Below are 24538 nucleotides of genomic sequence, written 5' to 3' on the forward strand. Positions count from 1 at the left end.
TTGATTCTGGGCAAGTTACTTCGAGTCTGGGCAAGTTACTTTGAGTCTTACTTTTCTTATCAGTAAATAGGGGATAACTTCTACCTCTCAGGGATGCTAAGATACAGTTATGAAACAATATATGTAAAGGGTCTTGCATATAGATGTACTAGGGATATAACTGGTGCTTAATAAATATTAAGTTCTATTCTCAAATAGTTCCTAAATCCTACCTATATGAAGTCTTCCTATAATAAGAGGATAGTTTGCTGAAAGCTTGATACTATGACTTTATTTTACTAGATGTAAATATTTCCTCTATTTGTGTTTACTCATACTCATCTTCATTCATTGAAGGTGATAAAATTTCATCTAGATGTTGATAGACCTTTATTTTATTAATTTATTTATATGTGGTGCTAAGAATCGAACCCAGTGCTTCACACATGCTAGGCAAGTGTTCTACCACTGAGCCACAATCCCAGCCCCCATCTAGATGTTTTCAATGTCTCATTCCATGAGTTGTCAAGGGTTGTTAGGCTAAATCTACAAAGCACCCAACACAACACCATGTTCAGTTTCTTTATTAGGCATTCACTGTGTACCATATTCTCATTTGAAGGACAAAGTTATAAGGAGCTTTATCAGTATTTGTTAATGATAGCAACATCTAAAATTTATTGAGCACTTACTAGATGATAGCCACTGGTCTAAGCACTTTACTTTGACAATTGCATTGGTTTTTCTTGTTTTGGTTTTGCTTTTGAGACAGGGTCTCACTAAGTTGCTGATGCTGACCTGCAACTTGCTATCCTCTTTCCTCTGCCTTCAGAGTAGCTGGGACTACAGGTGCACACCATTGTACCTGGCTTCTTGATCAACACACTTAATCTTTATATTAATCTCCAATTAATATGTGAGGACATTGAGACATAGACTGGTTAAATTGAATTTCAGCTCAATTTTCCTAGTACATATCCTTTCCTAAAGTTGGTCAATGAAAGGAGGTCTGAGAAATAAATTTACCTATTTTTTAGGCTTTAATTATAAAAAAATTTGTTTAGATATTTTAAGAAGTCATATACATATGGCAAACATTTCAAAATGTATATATTGAACAGTGCGTCTTGACTTCTGACTTCTGTTAATGATGGAATGTCTTCTATCAGACTATCCTTTATGATAAATTGTTGGAAGGTATTAGAAAAAATTCCAAACCAGGCAGAAACAGAGGGAATTCAAGTCTTAAAATAAGGGAACCATACTGAGTGATAAAGTCACATTTATATGTGTTTGATGTGATGGGTGGTAGAGCTCAAGCGGAAAGCTGCAGGCTTATTAGCCTGATGAGTCAGCACAGAATACAAGGTTGCCAGAGTCTCATAATATGAGATCCAAAATCTAAAGTTTCTGAGAAAAATATAGGTAAATACAAAAAGCTTTCCTTATTCACTTTTTTTCTAAAATTCTGTTTGATGATTAAAACAAAAACTATAATATTATCTAATGTGGTTCTAAATGCAAGTAGATGAAATGTTCAAAGTATGTTATAAATGAAGGAAACATTTTTTGACTCAAAGTGGTTAAACATTGATATCAGTAGACTGTAATAAGGTATATATGTATAACCTAATACCTAAAGTAACCACTCAAAAATCTATACAAGTTGATATACTCAAAATACGTAAATAAAACTGAAATTATTTGAAAAGTCCAAATAACCAATGTGAAGGCAGGAGGAAGAAATAGAGGGAACAAACAGAAAGAAAAGACAAAATGGCAGAATTAGTCCCTAACATATCAATAACTACATTAAAAATAAATGGTCTAAAAACACTGATTAAATAACAGAGATTGGTAGATTAGATTTTTAAAAACCATGACCCATTATGTTTATAAGAAACTCTGTTTTAGTCAACTTTTTTGCTGCTGTGGTCAAAAGACCTGACAAGAACAACATAGAGGAGAAAAATTTTATTTGGTGCTCACATTTTCAGAGGTTCAATTCATAGATGGCTCACTCCATTGCTCTGGGCCCAAGGTGAGGCAGACTATCATGGCAGAAGAGTGTTGCAGAGGAAAGCAGCTCTGAACATGGCAATCAGGAAGCAGAGACAGAGCTCCACTCACCAGGGACAGAAATATAATCTCCAAAGGCACGGCCCCCAGCAACCCACCTCCTCAAGCCACAACCCACCCACCTACATCATTACCCAGTTCATTCTTTTCAAATGGACTAATGCACTGATTATGTTAAGGCTCTCATAACTCAATCTTTTTACCTCTAAAGTTTCTTGCATTGTTTCTCACATGAACTTTTGGGAGACACCACCTATCTAAACCATAACAAACTCTCTGGTATAGCACTTGTAGAGCATGAACAAGACTACAGGATTGATCCCCAGCACCACAAGAAAAAAAGTGCCCAAATATCATGATGTAGATAAATTGAAAGAAAAATGGTGTGTGTGTATATTTAGTTCTATGCAGTTTTATCATGTGTATGGACTGATGTAACCATCACCACAGTCAGAATACAAACCTGATCAATCACCACAAGATCTCCCTTGTATTATACCACAGGTGTCTTTTTATTTTCCTCACTCCATCTCTAATCCTTTGAAATTACTAATATGTTCTTAATGTCTATGATTTTCTTCATTTAAATATGATATAAATGGAACCACGCAGTATATGACCATTTGAGAGTGGCTTTTTTCACATCAGCATAATTCCCTTTATATCCATCCAAGTTGTTCTACACATCAACATTCATTCTTTTTTAATGCTGAATAAATAGTATTCCATGAGATAGACGTACAATTTCTGTACATTTGTTAGATGTATAATTTGTACATTTATACGCCAAAGGACTTTGGGGTTGTTTCCAGTCTTGGCTATTAAAATTAAATGTTTATTCATGTACAGTTGTGTACATTAAATTTCAATTTCTCTAGAAACAATGCCCTGGAGTTCAATTGCTGGATTATATGGTAAGAATAGTTTCAGCTTTTTTGAAGGAGCTGACACGCATGCTTTCTTTTGATTACTGTTCATATCCTTTTTTGTTTGATTTTTATTTTTTAAAAAACTTAACTGACACATAATAACTGTAAATATTTGTGGGGCACAGTGCAATAATTTGATGCATGTATTTGTATAATGATCAAATTAGGGTAATGAGAATTTCTATCTTCTTCACCATTTATTATTTATTTCTGCTGTGAGCCTTTGAACTCCTCTCTTCTAGTTCTTTATAAAATATATAATAAATTGTTATAAACTGTAGTCACCATGGTTCTGATTGTTGGCTTAACAAAGGGAGATTAAAACACTTGCTTTTTCAAATCAGTGCTATAACATCTATTTTTATAGAAGCTGAAAAATAAGAAATTGAAAGCATCAGTGAGGGTTCTGACTCATGCAAGGAAGGGATTTACTTCTAAGAAATTGGAAATTATAAATAAGAAATGAAAATATGACTAAAGTTATCTTTTAAACATGTTTTTATATTATTTTTGCATATTATTTATGCAAATCAATGGGTTTTAATATGTCATTTAAAGTAGTCTTTTAATGTCATTAATTTACCTTATAGTGTCTAAAGCAATATAACATTTTTGAATAGTTTCAAAATAATTCATTGTTTGAGTTGTAGCATTATTCTCAGACCATTAATTCATTAAAAGAAAAGGAATTGCATATTTTAAGTGTAGACATGATGAACTCATTAGAAGCTAAACTTTGTTTGTTATAACTTTTCAAACTAGAAAGGAAACAGCAATGGAACATCCTATGGGGAAGTTACTGTATTGCATTGGCTGGAGAATTGCACACAATAGCTTAGAGACCAATAAACCCTTAGACAGTTGACATTGCTCACTGCCGACTAGATGAAAAGTTAGTAAAACAACTCGCGGTACTGCCTTTTCTCAGTGGCACATTAACTTGTTTATTTAAACATTTAACTGTAAACATGAAGACGTGCTTCACATCTTACTTTCTGAATTGCACTCTCACCTTCCATACAAATCTACAACGTGGCTGGACTTGCTGTTTTGCTTATAGTCATGTGGTATCAGCACTAACTAATCTTTGAAGAAGACCTTTAACGTGAATGGTTGGGAACAAAAACAAGCAGTGCTAAAATATTCAAAGTGCTGAATAACATGTTTGAATCTCATGGTTTATGCTGGAGCAACTTTGTATTTGCACAGAGGTGCAAAAGCATGGCCATGGTATAAATTAAGGGAGTGGCACCAAAGTATACCAGCAGCTATTGTATTCTTTACTGTCGTATACTCATAGTAAAATACACAACAAATCCAGTCTCACTTAAGAATGTATTTGATGAAGCATTAAAAAGTATTAATTTTATTAAATTTTGATGCTGGATTTTATTTTGTTTTTCTTTTGAAAGTACTGGGGATGGAATCCAGGGCTTTGTGCATGGTGGGCAAGTAGTCTACCACTGAGTAACACCCCCAGCTCCTGGATTTATTATTTTGTGTAACAAAACAGGGAGTATGGGCAAGGCATTTTTTTGTATGAACTGTAGTATGGTAGTTGTCTTGAGGAAAAGAACATCTGTGATTAAGTTTTGAGTTTAACTAGCTAAATTTTTCATGGAATATTTCTTTTGCTTGAAAGAAAAACTGATGGATAAACCATGATTAAGTATTTGGCTATCTGACAAATATTTTCTCAAAAATGAAGTCAGCCTATCATTTCAGGTCAACAACTGGTAGTATTTGTTGCCAATGATAGTGTTTGTGTTTTTTGAGTGAAAATTATAATTTTTGAAAACTTCATTTTGTTACTGTGAGCTTGACAGTTTCCCAACATTTAAGCCCCTGCCCCGGGATGATATCAATGTGATTTTTTTTGATACTCAATAAAATGTATCAACTTTTGGGTTATTAGTATAACTTAGTGGACCAATATTTTCCAAATTGCCAACATGTATAAGATGAATCAAATATCCATCCAAAGTAAAAGATGACTGATGAACTTTAATGTATGATATATAAAAAAGATTCAGATATGATTTCAGATTCCATACTGTATTAACTTTTAAGAGCCTATCATTTAGCCAAGTGCTATGATGCAGTCCTGTAATCCCAGCAGCTTGGGAGAAGCACCATGAGTTCAAAGCCAGCCTCAGCAAAGCGAGGTACTAAGCAACTCAGTAAGACCCTGTCTCTAAATAAAATACAAAATAGGGCTGGGGATGTGGCTCAGTGGTCGAGTGCCCCTGAGTTCAATCCCTGGTACCCCCCACCCCCCAAAAAGAACTTTTTATTTGTAGAATTTTGGTACAGTATCAAAGAAGAATTCACAGTCATCTGAAAATGAAATTAGAATATTCCTCCCCTTTCTAGCTATATATCTCCGTGAAGCTGCATTTTCTTCATATGCTTCAACAAAAAATAGCATATCAAAACACATTGGATATAGAAGCAGGTATGACTAGTTAGCTGTCATATACTTTGCCAGACAATAAAGAAATGGGAAGAAGTATGCAACAATGGCTTCTTCTCATGAAAACTTTTAGTCTTATAAAATAGTTATTTTTCATCAAAATGTGATTGGTGCTAATATGTACTAGACTCACTATTCTTATTTTAAATCAACTAGTAAATATTTTATTATTATTGGTACATTATTAATTATACAGAAAAGTGTGGTTCTTTGTGGCATATTTGTGTATATATATATACATATATATATATATATATATAAGTGTATATATTTATATATACATATAAACATCATTTGATCAATTGCACTCCCCTGCTCCTACCCCCACCCTTCCTTGCTCTCTTCTCCAATTCCCTTCATCTACCCTACTGGTCTCTCTTCTGATTTCTATCCCCACCTCCCCCCTTCTTTATTTTTTTTTCCCTTCTAGCTTCCACATAAAGTAAAGGGCAGAGACTGTCATACTTGAAAGAAAGCATGACTCAACTATAAGCTATATGTTAGAAATCACTTTAAAAATCAATTTATGAAGAGATAAATAAAAGGAGGAATATATATATATATATATATATATATATATATATATATATATATATGAAACACAAAAAATAGTCATTAGGAAACATGTGGCAATATTAAAATTGGACAAAGTAGATTTCAGAACAATGACTATAACCAGTGATAAAAAGGGGCATCTTATAATATCTTACAATAATCAGTAAATTCATCAAGATGATATAATGAGCTGGATGTGGTGGCTCCTGCTTGTAATCCCAGTAGCTAGGAAGGCTAAGGCAGGAGGATCATGAGTTCAAAGCCAGCCTCAGCAACTTAGTGAGGCCCTAGGAAACTAAGCAAGACTCTGTCTCTAAATAAAATATACAAAAGGGCTGGGGATATGACTTAGTGGTTAAGCGCCCCCTTGGTTTAATTCCTAGTACCAAAAAAGTGGGGGATATAATGGCCTTAAGTGTATATACATCTAAAAAAAAGTTTCAAAAATATATGCAGCCCAAACTGATACAACTAAAAAGCACCAAAATAAATAAATAAATAAATAAATATTTAAGTATTTAAAATAAATTTAAAAGAATTTGAGCCAGGCATGGTGGGACACACCTATAATCCCAGCTACTGAAGAAGTTGAGGGTGGGAGATTGCACATTTGAGGCCCATTTGGGCAATCAAGTGAAATACTGTCTCAAAATAAAATATAAAAACTCTTAGCAACTTCAGCTCACTCAGCAATTGACAGAGCAAGTAGAAAATCAGTAGGAATATAGATGATGTAAACAACACTCTTAACCAACCTGACCTAGTTGATAATGTAGAATACAAATTCTTTATGAATTGCATATTAAACATTCACTAAGATACATCATATGCTGGACCATAAAAATTTTAATAACCATAAAAGTTCTGAAATCATGCAAAGTTTGTTCTCTGAGCACAACAAAAATAAATTAAGCCAGGCACAGTGGTGTACGCCTGTAATCCCAGTGGCTCAGGAGGCTGAGGCAGGAGGATTGCAAGTTCAAAGCGAGCCTCAGCAAAAAGCGAGGTATTAAGCAATTCAGTGAGACCCTGTCTCTAAATATAATACAAAATAGGTCTGGGGATGTGCCTTAGTGGTCAAGTGCCCCTGAGTTGTATCCCCAGCACCAAAATAAATAAATGAATGAATAAATAAATAAATATTTAAGTATTTAAAGTAAATTTAAAAGAATTTGATCCAGGCATGGTGGAATACACCTATAATCCCAGCTACTGAAGAAGTTGAGGGTGGGAGATTGCATGTTTGAGGCCCATTTAGGCAATCAAGTGAGATACTGTCTCAAAATAAAATATAAAAAGGGCTGGTAGGGCTGGGGATGTGGCTCAAGTGGTAGTGCGCTTGCCTGGCATGCGTGTGGCCCGGGTTCAATCCTCAGCCGAAAACTAAAATATAAATATTAAAAAAATTCTCTCTCTCTCCCTCCCTCCCTCTTTAAAGAAAAAAGGGCTGGGAATATACCTCAGTGGTAATATGTCTACCTAGCATGTGCAGGGCCCTGGGTTCAAACCCAAGTACATCAGAAACAAAAAGGGAAAATCCTCAAATATTTGGAAATTATTTTAAAAACCCTATACTTCTAAATAACTCAACAGTCAAAGAAGTAAATATTTTACATCAAATGAAAATGAGAACAATGTACCAAAATTTGTGAGATGCAGTTAAAGCACTACTTAGATGGAAACTTACAGCTTAAAATGCTTATATTAGAAAAGAAAAAAAGGTTTAAAATCAATGGACTAAGTTTCTATCATAAGAAAGTAGAAAACTAAAATAATAAAAAAAGTCCACAACATAAGCAGAAAGAAGGAAATAACAAAAACTACGAACAGAAATAAAGAAATAGAAAAAAATGAAGTCAAGGATACTAAAAGCTGTTTCTTTTTAAAAAAATAACTTCAATAAAGTTGATAAACCTTAGCCAAAATAATCAAGGAAAAAGAAAGAAATCACTAATATCAGGAATGAGAGAATTAATGTCACTGCAGGTTCTATAAACATTTTAAAACAACAATAAGGGAATATTTTGAGCAAATGGGCAAATTCTTTTTTTAAATTTTTTTTTTAATTTTAATTTTTTTAGTTATTGGCGGACACAACATCTTTGTTTGTATGTGGTGTTGAGGATCGAACCTGGGCCGCCCGCATGCGCTACCGCTTGAGCCACATCCCCAGCCCTGGGCAAATTCTTTGAAAGACAAATTATCAACATGAAATCAAGAAGTGATAGTAAATCTGAATGGCCATATAACCATTAAAGAAATCAAATTCATTAATAAAAAACTTCCCTCAAAGAAAACCCAGCTCAAATGTTTTCATTGATGAATTCTATCAAACATTTCAGTAAGAATGGCAATTATCAAGAATACAAGTAATAATAAGTGTTGGTGAAAATGTGGGGGAAAAGGGACACTCAAATATTGCTTGTGGGACTGCAAATTGGTACAACCACTATGGAAAGCAGCATGGAGATTCCTCAGAAAACTTGGAATAGAACCCCCACTTCACCCAGTTATCCCACTCCTCAGTATATACCCAAAGGACTTAAAATCAGCATACTACAGTGATGCAGCCACATCAATGTTTGCAGCAGCTCAATTCACAACAGCTAAGCTATGGAACCAACCTAAGTGTCCTTCAACAGAAGAATGGATAAAGAAAATATGTATCTATACATAATGGAATATTACTCAGCCATAAAATCGAATGACTTTATGGCTTTTGCTGGTAAATGGCTGGATCTGGAGACTATCATGCTAAGTGAAATAAGCTAAATAATCCCAAAAAACCAAAGGTTGAATGCTGTCTCTGATATGTGAATGCTAATACACAACAAAAAGAGAGGGAGGGAAAATAGAAGTTCAGTGGATTAGACAAAGGGGAATGAAGGGAAGGGAATACGAAAGATAGAATGAATCAGAAATAAATTTCCTATGTTCATATATGAATATACAATCAGTGAAATGCCACATCATGTACAGCCACAAGAATGGGATCCTATTTAGAGTAAGTTATGCTCCATGTATGTATAATATGTCAAAATACATTCTATTTTCATGTATATTTTAAGAGAATAAATAAAAAATAAAGATGAAAAAAATGAGAGTAAATCTGAATAGCCATATAATCATTAAGAGATCAAATTAATAATTAAGAAATCAAATTCATGAATAAAATCTTTTCCTCAAAGAAAATTCAGCTCAAATATTTTCATTAATGAATTCTATAAAACATTTCAGGAAGACATAGCATCACTTCTATATACGCTCTTTCAGAAAACAGAAGAGGAAATGATACTTTCTCAGCAATTTGTGTGTGTGTGCTGGGGACTGAACCCAGGACCTCACACATGCTAGGCAAGTGCTCTTCCACTGAAGTATACTCCTGGCCCCTTCGTAAGTAATTTTACAACTCAACATTGCCTTGATCTCAAAACCAAAGACATTCATTACATGAAAAGAAAACAACAGGTCAACATCTCTCATTAACATAGATACAATAACCCTTGACCAAATTTCAGCAAACTGAATCCAACAATATATAAAAAGGATAATACATAATGACAAAGTGGTGTTTATCCCAGGAAAGCGGAGTTATTGTAACATGAAAAAATCAGTGCAATTTACTATACTAATAAAGGATACCATTTTAATAACTAAAGAAAAAGCATTTGACAAAATTCAACTCTCATTTATGAGAAAAACAATCTAAGTGAATTAGAAATAGAAGGGGACTTCTATGTAATAAAGGACATTTTTGAAAATATCTATGGCTAACATCACACTTCACAGTGAAAGATTAAATGCCCCCTCCCATTACTGGGAACAAGACAAAGATGTTCACTTGTCATTACTCAGCCTTGCATTGGTGGTTTCACCTGTGTTCACAACCAGTGCAATAAGGTAAGAAAAACAAATAAAAAGCATAAATATTATACAGGAAGCATTAAAACTCTCTTTATTTACAGATGACATGTTTGTGTATACGAAACATGCAAAGTAATGTACAAGAAAACTTACTAGACCTAATAAGTGAGTTTTATAATTTTATATTATTCAAGATCAATATAAAAATTTGTATATTCTGGCAACAGTTGGAAACTGTTAAGAAATACCATGTACACTAAAATAAAAAGCATAAATTCCTATGGATTAATTGAACAAAATTTGTGCAAAACTTGTTTATTGAAGGGTTTAAATTAAAAATTAAAGTTAAAGAAGACCTAAGTAAATGAAAAGATATTAGTAAATTCATTTGAAGGAAATAAGTACTGTTAAGATGTTATTCCTCACAAATCTATATAGAAGATTGCACTACAATGCTTTTGTTAATAATATATACTTTGTATATAAGACTCAATTCATTTAAATGGCTACATATATTAATGAGCTATAGTTTACATAATCAGCTCACCAAAAGCAGTCTGGTTGGTGAGCAATTATGTTGGTGCTCAAAAAGTTTCAGATTTCAGAGCATTTTGGATTTTCAGGTTAGAGATGTTCAACATCTATATAAAACTACACTGCCTTATTCTACCCTAGATCATGGGATCTAAATAGTATTATTAGACTACAGAATATTTATATACATAATAGTTTAAGTGATTGTGCTAATTAGACAGTTACTCGCCTTTTTATGAGTTCATGTAGGTTTCTCTACATTACAGATACCTGGACCAATCATACATGCAGGCTCCATTCTTCTTAGGCTTTCCCAGCTAGGCTTGCACATTTCTTCACACTCTTATTTGATGCTTGACTGGACAGCTTGGCTTCCCAACTCCTAGGCTGAGACTAACTTTCTGATCATTTATGTTATGGTATTACCAGTTTTGTATCTCTTGAGGGCTAAGCTTGAAGTCCCATCCCTAATTACTTCTAATATTTGTGCTGGGATTGCCTTCCAACTCCATTCCCTGCATGTAATCTGGTGTTTTCCCATGGATATACCTCTTTTGTAGAACTGGGATACCTCAAGTTTCTTGCGAAGGATAGGAGGTTGCTTCTATAGTTAAATTGTGTTCCCAGAGAAAGACTAGTTTGTGCTTCCAATTCTTCCATCTTAAAAATAGAAATTTTTTGTGGTTGTGGTATCATGTGCTTATAATCCCAAAGTCTCAGGAGGCTGAGGCAGGAGTACAGTGAGTTCAAGACAAGTCTGGACAATGTAACAAGATCCTGTCCCAAAATGAAAAGAGCTGAGAATGTGGCTCAGGAGTAGAGGACCTCTGGGTTGAATTCTCAGTAAAACACATGTGTGCGCGCGCACACACACACACACACACACACAGATCTAGGAATTTCTCATTATGAATGTTGACACATACTATTCAAATACCCATTTCCTTATTGTCCATTCAATGAATGAACACCAACTAATAGGGTGCTTATTCTTCTAAATTCAGAGAGGGATGCAGACAACCAAAACCCAGATGGCTAAAAGAATGCATAAGTATCCCTAATCTGAAAATATGAACTTTGAAATGCTCCAAAATCCATAGGTTTTTGGTGCTGATCTGAAGCCACAAGGGAAAATTCCATTGCTCAATTTGGTTTTTGTTTTTCTTAAACATTTATTTTTTAGTTGTAGTTGGACACAATACCTTTATTTTATTTATTTATTTTTATGTGGTGCTGAGGATCGAACCCAGGGCCTTGCGCATGGTAGGTAAACGCTCTACTGCTGAGCCACAACCCCAGCCCCCCTCAATTTGTTTATACACAAAATTACTAAAAATATTGTGTTGGTTGAGTGTTGTGGCATACATCTATAATTCCATTGACTCAGGAGGCTAAGGCAGGAGGATGGCAAGTTCAAGGCCAGGCGAGTCTCAGTGTGTTAGTCTCAGCAATTTTGTGAGACCCTGTCTCAAGATAAAAATAAATAAATAAAAAGGATTGGGGAAGTAGCTCAGTGGTAAAGCAACCTGTTTTAATCTCCAGTACCAATATCTTATATACACACATATGTGATATATATATATATATATATATGTGTGTGTGTGTGTGTGTGTGTATTATAAAGTTATTTTCAGGCTGTTTATATTGTATGTATTAAGTATAAATGAATTTGGTGTTTAGAATTTTGTTATATCCTTAGTATACGCAATTATTATTATGTATATACAATTGTTCCAAAATTTTGAAAAAACATCTGAAATCTGTAATGTTTTGGTCTTGAGCATTTTGGATAAGGGGTACACAAGTCTAAGGACTCTAAATGTTATAGGAGTATACGTGAACCTCCTAACAGGTCTCCATTTTCCAATCCCTCCACTTTGTAGTCTGCCTCCTAACTTTTTACTAAGCTGGCTTTCTAAAAGCCAAAGTTCATCTGTTTTCATAGGAAAAAAGTATAAGCTCATTAGTGCAGCATTCAAGGCTCTTCATAATCTGACTCCAATTTCCATTCAAGCCTTAATTCTTCCTACTTTCTCATATACCCTTTGTTCTATACATCACAAACTTCTCAGTGTTCCTTTTTAACCTCTGTTCCCTCTATATAGAATACTTTCTCCAATAGCAAACTCCCAGTAAGTCTTTAAGATTCAGTTCAAAGTTTTGTTGAAACATTCCCCCTATGTTTCTTATCTGACCTGGATTTGAGCACACTGCTCTGTTGCCTTTATTAGTCTTTTATCTTGACAGGTATTGGCCTTTCTATGGGTTCATGTCACATTTGGGCCAATATAAGAGATACCTGGACCAATCATACAGGCAGGCACCATTCCTCTTAGGCTTTCCCAGCTAGGCTTGCACTCTTCTTCATGCTCCTATTTGATGCTTGACTGGCCAGCATCCTTATCTTGTTAGTCTTTGCATCTCTGAATCTAGATCTGAATAAGAGCTGGCAAGTAATGGGGGCCCAATGAACATTTGTTAAATGAATGAAGGAATAACTGAATGTAAGTAAAGAACTCAAAGAAAGGAGTTTGACAGACTTAGGTAAGGGTTTTTGAAGGGCACAGGGCTTGAAGCCGGAGCTAGAAAAACAGAGAAATGGGGAAAGGGTATTTGGAGGACGAGGATTGTTATCCTAGGAGATGGAAGACAAAAGCCCAAGACTGAGAGCAAAGACAGTGAGTGAGGAGGTCAGCCAGGCTACAGCTGACTGCTGCAATATCTTGACCTTGTCACTAGATTTCTCAAGTACATTTTCAGCTCCTAGAAGGCAGGGTATTTGGTATACTCCTTTGTACTTCCTTTATGTTTGATGCACATCTCCACAGTTACCATTCCTACTGTCTTATGGTTTTTATTGTGCTTGGTATTACAATTATCGGTGCATTGGCCTGTCTCCCTACACTTGTACCAGTTTCCCTCCCTAGCTGCTTGAGGCAGGGGGACAAGATCTTACTGTCTTTGCATCTTCCAAGTCACCTAGCATAGTTCCTGGAACACAATGGTTGCACAGCAAATATTTTTTGATCTACCATTTGTTGATCTGATTTCAGAGGACCACAAGGATATTTGTGTGCAACTGTGTATTGTGACACAAAACTTATATATGCCTTCATACTGTATAGTCTATTTTTGGCAATTTTCATTAAAATGTTATCTTATTGTACCTGGAAGACTGTCATTTCAATTTTCTTCTTTGTTCCTTCTTGGATGACTCACATCTCTTATGCCAGAAGGATATGACAGAAGGGATTCACAAAGGGTTTGGGCAAATTTGTGAATGACATAGTCATAAACGTCTGAGTGTAAGAAGCGTGGATCATGCAAAGGGGAAGGAGATAACTTTTTCAAAGTGTATTTTCAAAGTGTCTATTAGGTGCCAGTAACTGTGTCTCAGGCACTTGACACACATTACATCTCATTTAATCTTGCAGAATAATTCCATATAAAGACAGAACATCTCTATCTGTAAGGCCAAACCCATATCTGTTCAAGCACAAAGCTTCTCCAAGTACCAGAGGTAATATTTGTGTTTATTAAAATTTTATCAGTCTTTTAACAGATGAATCTTTAGATTTGCTTTTGCTTCCTAGGAACAGAACACTCACTCTCAATTCAGACTTATACAGCTTAAAACTACTTTCTGACATAACTTGATCAGTTTTTAAAGTCCCAGTGCTTTAAATTACAATGCAATCTGAGATATTCCCATAGCAATAACAGCAATTACATTTGTTCACAGCACTTACCTTTATATTTCATTAAGCTTCCAAATACTGAATAAAGGTAAGTCAAGTCAAGAAAAGAGACTTCTATTAACCCTGACACCAGCAAATTGTCTCAAATTATAGCATGCCTTCTATTTGTATTCTAGACATATTGAATGGGTTTTCTGAGATACATATTTATACCTCACCTATGGTTAGAAGAAAATTGGAAGAAATTAGTTTAAGTTGTTTCTAATTTTTTAAAAAAATAATAGTAACTTTAAAAAAACGTAATGCTCCTGAGTATACAGCTGTTGCATCTGGCAGAAATCCTAACATTATAACCAAAGCACCATCCCTCATCCTTGGGAAATAGCTTGAGAAGGTGGGGCTGCATGTGTTAGTTTGGTATTTAAAGTCACACAGTCTAAGGTCTGTAGCTACATCCTGATCTGTGATAACATGCTTCCTGCCAGGGGTGGGGTGCAGTGGGAATAGAAGAGGTGCACCCTTGGATTATCAATACATGCACAGGTTCCAGACAGCTTTTCATTACCTTGTTTTGGGAAAATTATAACAGACACCTTTGCTTTGTGAAGTCCATTTCATATGACTAAAGGAAATAGAAAGGGCTCAAATGGTCCATTTCACATTTTGTATGATCCTGCCCCAATCTCTGTATGCCACTAATAGCTGGAAACAACAGACCTGATTTTGTTAGTGATTATGTGTTTCTTGAATTTTACATTAATTGAGAGACCAGAATTACCACCAAGGAATATATGCTACATACCACCTATGGCACTTCTAAAAAATAAATGAAAACCTAGCTTTCACATTTAAAGACTTGTCCCTTCCTTTTTGAGGCTAGGGGATGAAAATATGCACATCTTCCAAAGAGTTCTTTGTGCGAACAGGTGACCCCTTCCCACAGTCTCTGTAATTAATTGAGAAATTAAAGTTGGTTGGCCTTTGAGATCTTTTGTAAAAAAAAGGCAGAAGGTCTTGGATATTTTGGAACAAGAGTCCACTATTCTGCCAAGACAGTGTGTTATTGTTATTGAAGTGTCTCTCAACAAAACGGTATTGAGTGGTGAGGACGTGATTTTGATTAGGTGGAATGACTCAGCTCTTCCCCTTAAAGAAGAGAGGACTTGTCAGAGCCTTACTTACCTCATGATCTGGGATCTCAGAGGATAGTGTTTTCCCTAGGATGACCCCGGTCAAGTATGTCCAGCAACGAGCCGTGTTGGCAAGGTTGTAGCCTCCTGTCTCCATCAAGAATTGTGAAGTTAGGAAAGAATAGTCACAAAACAGCAGGAGAGGGAAGAGGGTAAGGAAGGAGAGAAAAATGTTTTAATAAAGGGGCTCAAAAGACTTGCAGAATTTCACCTAAAAATTTTTATACGATAACTGTAAACCACCTAGTGGGCAGACTTTGGGGGACCAGTCAGATCATGCACAGTGTAGAACTGGGAATTCAAGAACAAGAAAGATTATATCTCCCAACAAATAAGAACCTGAAGAATCCAAGTTCCTCCACTCCATCAAGAGACATTGGCAAGACTGAGATCCCTAGAGGTGACCTACACAATGAGAAGGTTTCTGTGATGGATTTTGCAACAATTCTATAAAATAACTGTTGGATGTGATCTGTATTTTAAAGCTATTGGCAGATCTCACCCTAAAACCATCCAGGAAAGAGAAAAGGAAAGTGCTGACAGAAACAGACTTCCTTCTTTTAATATCAGCATTCCTTTTCACCACAAAACACAAGCCTGGTGGCAGAGATCAAAGAGAGTGAGATGAGAAAGGGACTGTTGATTGACGCTCTGACCCATCTCGTCAGGTCCTGTCACAGTCACCCAGCAGCCATATTACACTGGCTAATAATCAGCATATTTTTGTGCTGAATAGATGTGCTCTGCCATGCAAGCATTAGAACATTGGCCTTTAGCTAAATTCCAAGAGCATAAGGGTAAAATGGAATGATTGCCTAACCCCAATGTAGCCTAAAGGAAATAGAATCTGGTCTATTTTAGGTAGGGTGACCACATAAATTATCGTCCAAAATGATATACTTTTAAGAGCAAAAGAGGACACTATTAAATCATTATACTGAAATAATATGTATAAACTGGGACATATGGTCACCCTTTTCTTAAGCCTTTCTACCATTTGAAAGGGCTGGAATGCTGGGTCTTCTGGAGTGTGTCATTTGGGCCTCAACAGGGTCCACTGAAGTTTGAGGATGTGGCTCTTTCTATGAATTGTCTATGTGCTAATAATAACTGAAGCCAGGTGTGGTGGTGCATGCTGGTAATCTCAACTACTTGGGATGTTGAGGCAGGAAGATTGCAAGTTCAAGGCCAACCTCAGCAACTTAGTGAGACCCTGTCTCAAAATAAAAAATAAAATGAGCTTGGATATAGTTCAGTGGTAAAGCGCCCCTAGGTTTCTTTTTTTTTTTTAGAGAGAATTTTTAATATTTATTTATTTTTTATTTTTTTAGTTTTCGGCGGACACAACATCTTTGTTTGTATGTGGTGCTGAGGATCGAACCCGGGCCGCACGCATGCCAGGCGAGCGCGCTGCCGCTTGAGCCACATCTCCAGCCCCCCTAGGTTCTTAAAAAAGTACCCTAGGTACTTTAAAAAAAAAAGCCGAGAGTTTCAGTTCAATATTATGGGTATTACTTTAAAAAAGCATTGACATAGAAAAAAATCAAATTTATAAAATATTTATTTGGTGTGGTTATTTAATTTTAAAAAAGAGTCACTATAAGCTTTGCTTAAGTAGTAAGATGTCTCTGATATACATATAGTATGATGTAATTTGCAAAGATTCCATTTATGCACAGGCATTCTCAGGAAAACACGCATTACATAAGAAAAATTATACTTACATATTCAAAAGCCCAAACTGTGGGCTGAAAAAGCAAAAGGGCTTTAGAGAATGCTAATAGTGAAGGCTGTAGCCTCAGACAAAAATTCCTCACAGATGTATGTTGTAGAAAGGTCTTTTATTCTCCCTTGTTGTACCTGTATCATAATCACCATTCTTAGTGCCGTCAAGGAAAGTAATATATCATGCAGGGCTTATCAATTTTATCTTTTTCTTCAGTTGAAGTTAATATATTTCTTGCCAGCTTTTCATAAGAGGGTGTCTCTTGTAAGCACCTTTAATTTTGATCCCTCTCGGGTTTCAGGCTGCCAAAGGACCCAGTTTGTATATTTGTGTTGAATGCTTACTCATATACATAAGGCCTCAGGATTTCCCCTAATTTTTTTAATAAAAGGTTGACCTCCCCCCGCAAAAAAACAAGTATTAGCTCCTCCATTATATATATTTTAAGCTCAATCTGTATGACCATTTATTTTAGCACATCACTCTATTTATCCAGTGAAATAATGATTGTGCCAGGTAGGTAGATGGAAGATCCTAAGCAAGGCATCCTCAAAGGTGCAAAAGCTTTCTTTCTCAAATGTATAAATGCTTCTATTGATATTTATATTACTATTTATATTACTTCTGGTTAAGTAATATAAATATCAGTACATGTGAAAGACAAGAATGCCTAAGAGATTCTGGATGTCTCAATTTTGCTTCATTATAACAAAATCTTGTTTTTTTTCCAGTACTGGGGATTGAACTCAGGACCTTACACATGCTAGGCAAGCACTCTGCCACCGAGCCACATCCCCAATCCCCAAACTATATTTTTTGGGGGGGAGAGAGTCATTCTTGAATACAGCTTAGATAATTAATACACATGTTTAATACTGATATATGAGTTAGAATTTCAGCAGTATGTTTCCAAAAGATGTTACTAGAACTGAGAATCAAAGACTATACTGAGAAAAGATGGATCAAAGTCAACACTCTCTTTTTTTTTTTTTTAAAGAGAGAGTGAGAGAGGAGAGAGAGAGAGAGAATTTTTTTTTAATATTTATTTTTTAGTTCTCGGCAGACACAACATCTTTGTTGGTATGTGGTGCTGAGGATCGAACCCGGGCCGCACGCATGCCAGGCGAGCGCGCTACCGCTGAGCCACATCTCCAGCCCAACAACACTCTCTTTTGATGATCTATAATAATGTGCATGTTTTCCTTCTTCTCCTTCTCCTTCTTTTGTTTGGCGTTTGTGGTACTGGGTGTGGATGGATCCAGGTCCTTGCACATGCTAGGCAAGTTCTCTACCATTAAGCTATACCCTCAGCTCCTGATGCAGGTTTAACCAAAGGACATTTACTTCAGGAATTAAAACAGACTCCATTGTGACAAGGAGTCAATGCATAGGTCAAGCGAGGAGGAGTGTGTCAGAGTATTTCCTTATGCTGAACTGTGGAGGTGGCAGAGTTCATTGACTCCAGCTTTGGGGACATAGGCAGGTTGATATCCTATTTAAGAAGGCCAAATTTTCTTTCTGTGCCAATAGACAAAATGTGGGGGAAGGCAACAGATTCTCATAGTGACCTTCCTTTGGACTCACCTCCTCCTAAAATGAGTGTTGCCAGTTGCCACTGAAGGATGTACTTGAGACACTTGCCAATTCCCACTGGAGTCATGTTAAAGGAGCACATGGGATCCCCGGCTATTGTATCAGCTCCCAGCTGTAACACCACTGCTTTGGGATTAAAGGCTTGGTACACCTCCTTTAGTACACTGTAGAAAAAAGATATAAAATATTAGAAGACTATAGATGAGGCTAGTGGGGTGGCGGGGCGAGTTGGACTCATAGTCTACTGAGCTAACAATTAAGGAAAAAGAAACATAACCTGTCAATTTCATTGAAATTTCTACCTCAACAGGGTGAATCAGAGTACATGTGAATCACTTTTTTCTTAAAATCTGACTTACAAAACAAACAAACAAACAAACAACAACAACAAAAACTCTATCTCCTATTTGTTCACCAAGGAACAAAATTGCCCTTCTGTTTTAGAACTAACTTTCTGGAAATATTCATATTAATCTCACTTCAACAGTCATAACACACAGTATATACATTTATTTCATTTTAAAGTCTGGAGAAATAAAACATATACATTGAATAGTTATTAAGGATTCTTTCTGGTAATTTAAGACAGCAATCCCACTTGGAGTTGATCACCTAATTCTTAATGGGAGCTGGGGGCGAGAAGTATAAGCTTTGAAAGCCTAGATGGTATCACTTACTTTTTATTATGCAAAAGGACTTGAGGGTAATGAAATGCTGTCCTCCCCAATGCATATGTAACCAGGGTATTATAAAGAAGGGAACTGCAACAACTGATCTAAAATTATAAATCTGAAAGCACCCTAAAAGAATAAGTTGCTGTGGGTAATACTAAGTATAACTTTGGGTAGAATTATTCAATGCTGTAGAATCAACCTAATTGCTTTTGTCAACAGTGAGAAGCCTTATAGATGAAAAGGAAGATGTCAATGTGACAGGTGACCTTAGTCAGGCTTCCAATATAATCATTAATTGAACACTGACAATGTCCAGAATGCATTCCTAGGAGTCATAAGGTCCTTGCTCTCAAGGGGCTTACAATCTACTTTCCAGACAAAACATATACCAGTCCTCAAGGGCCTGAAGAACTCTTACAGAGATGTATAAACAAGTGCAAATTAACATACTTCAGAGTTGAGAAAATACAGAGTCAAAAAGTGATCAAAAATGTTGAGGTCAATGACCCTCTCATAATCAACATGTCAAATCACACCAGTGCAGAAAACCCAGAAAAATCCCAGATCCTTCTGAAACAGCAAAAGGAATTCAGGGATATAAAATGCCGTCTTCCCCAATTCATATGTACCCAGGGCATTGAAGCTATTGACTAGGGTTCAGCCACAGAGGCAGTCGTTGACTCAAAGCACTGTTTTGTTTTGATTTCTCATCCTCACAGACAAATATTGAGTGATGGTAGAGATTATAAGAATATTATAAAAATTATGACATATGATCCTTAATACAAGGATACTTGGGCTTATTCTCTCTTTCATGTGCTTATCTCCTGGGTGCAGAGGGAAGATAAGCTACCTGAATAGTTTAGACGACATTTATTGAACATCTACACGTACAGAGCACCCTATTAGCTGCTTCTGGGAGACACAGAGGAAGGCGTGATGTCTGTTCTAAAAAGGTTTTCAGCCAAGGCGGGAGAGGGGGAGGCAAGCAAGACTATGGTTCTTTTCATTCATTCTTTTCCTCACTTAATGAGGATCCACTATGTGCCCAGCATGTAACTGTACCAGATGCTGCAGGAATCAAGATGAATCTGGCACATATACCTTTGTATAGCCCAGGATAGAGGGGAAGACACAGATTGTGGCAATAAAAAATTAAAACAAAAGGATAAATGAAGCATCGGAGGTGGCACAGAGGAGAGAGTACTCAACTTTTCCAGAGAAAACTCGAAAAGGCTCTGCAGAGGTAACTCTTGACTTAGGTCCAAAAAGATGAGAAGTACTACAATGGAGCCAACTCTTGAGATGGCTAGAATGAAACAGAGCGATAACAACAATTCCTGGTGGGGCTGTGGAAAAAGTAGATCACACTGTCTTGCTGGTGGGAATGTAAAACGGTATAGCCACTCTGGAAAATAGTTTAGCAGTTCCTGTCAAAACTAAAAATAGACTTGCCATATGAGCCGGCAATTGCACTCTTGGGCAATTTATTCCAGAGAAGTTAAGGTTTATTTTCATGTAGGAACTCGTACACAAATGTGCATAGCATCTTTACTTGTAATAGCCCCCAATTGGAAAGACTCAGATGTACTTCAATAGATGAATGGTTAAACAAACTGGTTCATCCATACCAGAGGAATATTGCTTATCAATCAGAAGAAACAAACTATTGATACACACACAAATAAAATGGATGAACTTAAAGGTAATTATGCTGGGTGAATAAGGTCAATCTCAAAAGAATATACACTGCAAAATTCCACTTACATAATATTGTAAAATAGTAACTTATAGAGATGGGGATCAGATTAGTGGATAGCAGGGGTTAGGGATGAGGTGCAGCATGAGACCTTGTGGTGATGGTACAGTTTTGTATCTTGATTGTAGTAGAGGTTATGTCAGGCTACATATGTGAAAATATCACATAGAAAGACACACACACACACACACACACACACACACACGTCAACTAGTGAAATCTGAATACAATTTATGGGTTGTACCAAAATCAACTTCTTGATTTTGATGCTATTCTATAATTTTGCAAGATGCCAACATTTGAGGAAGCTGGAGGAAGAGTACATGGGACTTCCTTGTACATTTCTTTGCAACCTCGTGAATCTGTGATTATTTTCATATATATACATATGAAATATATATAAATTATGTATATAATTTAAAATATATGTATTTTAAATTTGGTACTGGGCATTAAACCCAGGGGTGCTTAACCACTGAGCTACATTCCCAGACCTTTTAATTTTTATTTTGAGCAGGGTCTCACTAAGTTTTTGAGACTGGCCTGGAACTTGCAATTCTCTTGTCTCAAACTCTCAATTTCCTGGGACTAAGGTCTATGCCAATTTGCCTGACTTCTCTAGTGAAATGTTTTTGTTTTTTTTTTTTAAGCAAAGGAGGGGTGGGGTTGTGGCTCAGTGGTAGAGCACTTGCCTAGCACATGTGAGGCACTGGGTTTGATCCTCAGCACCACATAAAATAAATAAATAAAATAAAAGTATTGTGTCCATCTATAACAAAAAAATTTTAAAAAACAAAGAAGAGCTGGGGGTGGGGGTTGTGCAGATCAGTGGTAGAGTGTCTGCCTAGTATTTACAAGGCCCTCAGTTCCATCCCCAGAAACTGTCTGAAAAGAAAGAAAGAGAAGAAAAGAAAAAAAACTGGAGAAGTTTGTAGGCACTACTTTGGGTGAACTTAGTGGACTAGGAGATAGGGATGGTTGTGGGAGTTAATGGCAGGGGATGAGGTTCAGAGAAGTGTATGTGCAGAAACATGCAGGCAGGGAGGGAACAGGGAGTGAAGGATGAAGCTAATAGTAAATGTGAGCAGGTAGGTATTATAAGTTTGTATTTTTATCCAAAGGGTATGAAATGTCTCAAATATTGTGTGTGTGTGTGTGTGTGTGTGTGTGTGTGACGTAGGTGCATGCATGCATGTGCACCCCTTTGTGTGTTGGGGCATGATCAGATTTCCATTTTAAAGATACTTGAGCTCTAGGGTAGGGTACACTGAAGGTTGGTCAGGGTTTTTGCAAACATCCAGGTGGATGGATAGACAGGAAGAGATGGATTGGGGAGATAAACTTCCATGATAAAATTAATAGAGTCATACAGAGTGACACATGAGAAAAGAATATACCTATGATGTTTATGACTGTTTGGTAATTAGGAGAGAGGAAAGGATAAAGGAAGGGAGGTGTTTCAGGAAAGTCGTTTTAATTATAGCTAGGAAAGGAAAATGAGTCCTCAAGGAGTTCTGATGAAGCAGGCTCTAGATGGGTAGAGAAAAGGGTAATTAGAAGCTTAGGAAAAGCTAGGGCACTTTGTATATAATAGAAAATTCAAAGCAACTGGTAGTGAGGACAGCTTACAGAGGGCTGGGTGGTGGACAATCATAAATTCAAGACGGCTGTTTTCATTTGATTTGACAATCAAATGGAAACCCCTGGAGAAGTATAAGTACTGATGTTGCTGAAAAATTATAATTAGGAACTCTGACTTTTTGCTATTGCATGTAAGGCCAGAGAGAAAATTTGGAAGCAGAGGAATTGGCAAAAAGACTACTGAAGCATTCTAGGCATGAGAACAACAGGAAGCAAGGCAAGGTAAATATAGAAAAAAATTGAGAAGGCTAGGTGACAAGGGAGGGAGGAGAGTTAAAGGAGAAAACACACCGTGCCCCTTTTCTCCAGAAGTGCCAGGACAGGAAGAGAGAAATTGCCACTTTCAAATCCAGTATTCCTCTTGCTCATCAATCATTCCTCTTTTGAAGTCAATGTCATTTGCTTATACTATTCAAATACTATCAGAGTTCTTATCTATAGACCCACAATGTATTCTTCCGGCTCCCTTGAGGATTTCAGCACCTGGTTCATATTTTTTTTTCTCTCTCTCTCCTTGTCATGGTTCTCTGCAATTCAGTATTCATTTACTCACTAAAACTTTGATTCCAGCACCTGCAGTTCTCTATGCTGTGGACTAGAGATACAGAAATAAGCCAGATCCAAGGACCTTATGGTCCAGTAGGGGAAGAAAACAGGAAAATCATCAATTATGATAAGTGCTACAATATTCATTCACTCATTCATTGATCCATTCACCCAAAAAATGTTAGTTGATTGGCTACTATATACCAAGCACTAGGTTGAAAAATGGGTTTACTCTATTGAATGAAAGTGATCTTTTCTTTCTCCAGGGACTATCCTAATTCTCTGACATCACAGTTTCTTCATCTTTCCAACAATAGTGATGTCCAACTGCACTCCACTTCAGTTATTCCCAAGCATGGCCACACTTCAGGGCCCAATAAGGAAACATTTGGAATTGCTTTACTTCTAAGGCCCTGGACTCTGAAATACTTTCTCTGCTTACAGTTTTTATCTTTTCATGTCTCCTATTGCACTTGCTCTTTATTCTCATAATAACTCCCATTCCCTAGTCTTTCCCTGTTTTTCAAGTTCATTAGCCTATTTTAATTTTTTGGTAGTACTGGGGATTGAACCTAGGGCCTTGCAAATGCTAGGTAAGTGGTCTGCTACTGAGCTACAACCCCAGCTCTTTTTATTATGACAGGGTCTTGTTAAGTTGCCCAGGCTGGCTGGAAACTTGGGATCCTCCTGCCTCAGCCTCTAGAGTAGCAATGCTTAGCCTTTTGAGCAACTGCCAGGTGATTTCCATAGTGGCTGTACCATTTTAAATTCCCAACAGCAATGTTTGAGTTTTCAAATTTCTCTTTGTCCTCACCAACATTTATTTTCTGTTTTGAATTATTTATAGTTGTTCTGGTGGATGTGAAGTGGTATCATCCTGGTTCCCTGGGAACTGAACCCAGGGCCTCCTATGTGTTAGTGCTTTACCACTGAGCTACACTCCCTATATTCATTGTAGTCTTGATTTGTATTCTCCTGATGACTGAAGAAGTTGAATATAATTTCTTGTGCTTATTAGTCATCTTCATGTCTTCCTTAGAGCAGTATCTGTTTCAGTCATTTGCCCATTTTTAAACTGGGTTGTTTTTAATATTGAGTTGTAAGAATTCTTAATATATTCTAGATACAAGTATATTAAAAAATCTTTGATTTGCAAAGTTTTGTCCCATTCTTTTAAAAATATTTTTAAAATATTTTGCACATTCTTTTTAAAATATTTTTTTCAGCTGTAGATGGACACAATACCTTTATTTTATTTGCTTATTTTTATGTGGTGCCAGAGATCAAGCCCAGTGTCT

The 24538-nt window shown here is 36.3% G+C and overlaps 1 protein-coding gene across 2 annotated transcripts in view; it reads right to left on the reverse strand.

The window, feature by feature from the left end:
- Hdac8 (histone deacetylase 8) overlaps window positions 1–24538 on the reverse strand; it is a 229219-nt gene that overhangs the window by 104292 nt on the left and 100389 nt on the right. For both annotated transcript variants that reach the window (XM_077793756.1, XM_077793757.1), the window contains exons 8-9: window positions 18612–18784; window positions 15294–15388 (exon numbers count right to left, since the gene is read on the reverse strand). In XM_077793756.1, coding sequence (XP_077649882.1) covers window positions 15294–15388; window positions 18612–18784 — 268 coding nt within the window. The remainder of the gene's footprint in view (window positions 1–15293; window positions 15389–18611; window positions 18785–24538) is intronic.

The sequence above is a fragment of the Urocitellus parryii genome, chromosome X (assembly GCF_045843805.1).
Source record: "Urocitellus parryii isolate mUroPar1 chromosome X, mUroPar1.hap1, whole genome shotgun sequence".
Lineage (NCBI taxonomy): Eukaryota > Metazoa > Chordata > Mammalia > Rodentia > Sciuridae > Urocitellus > Urocitellus parryii.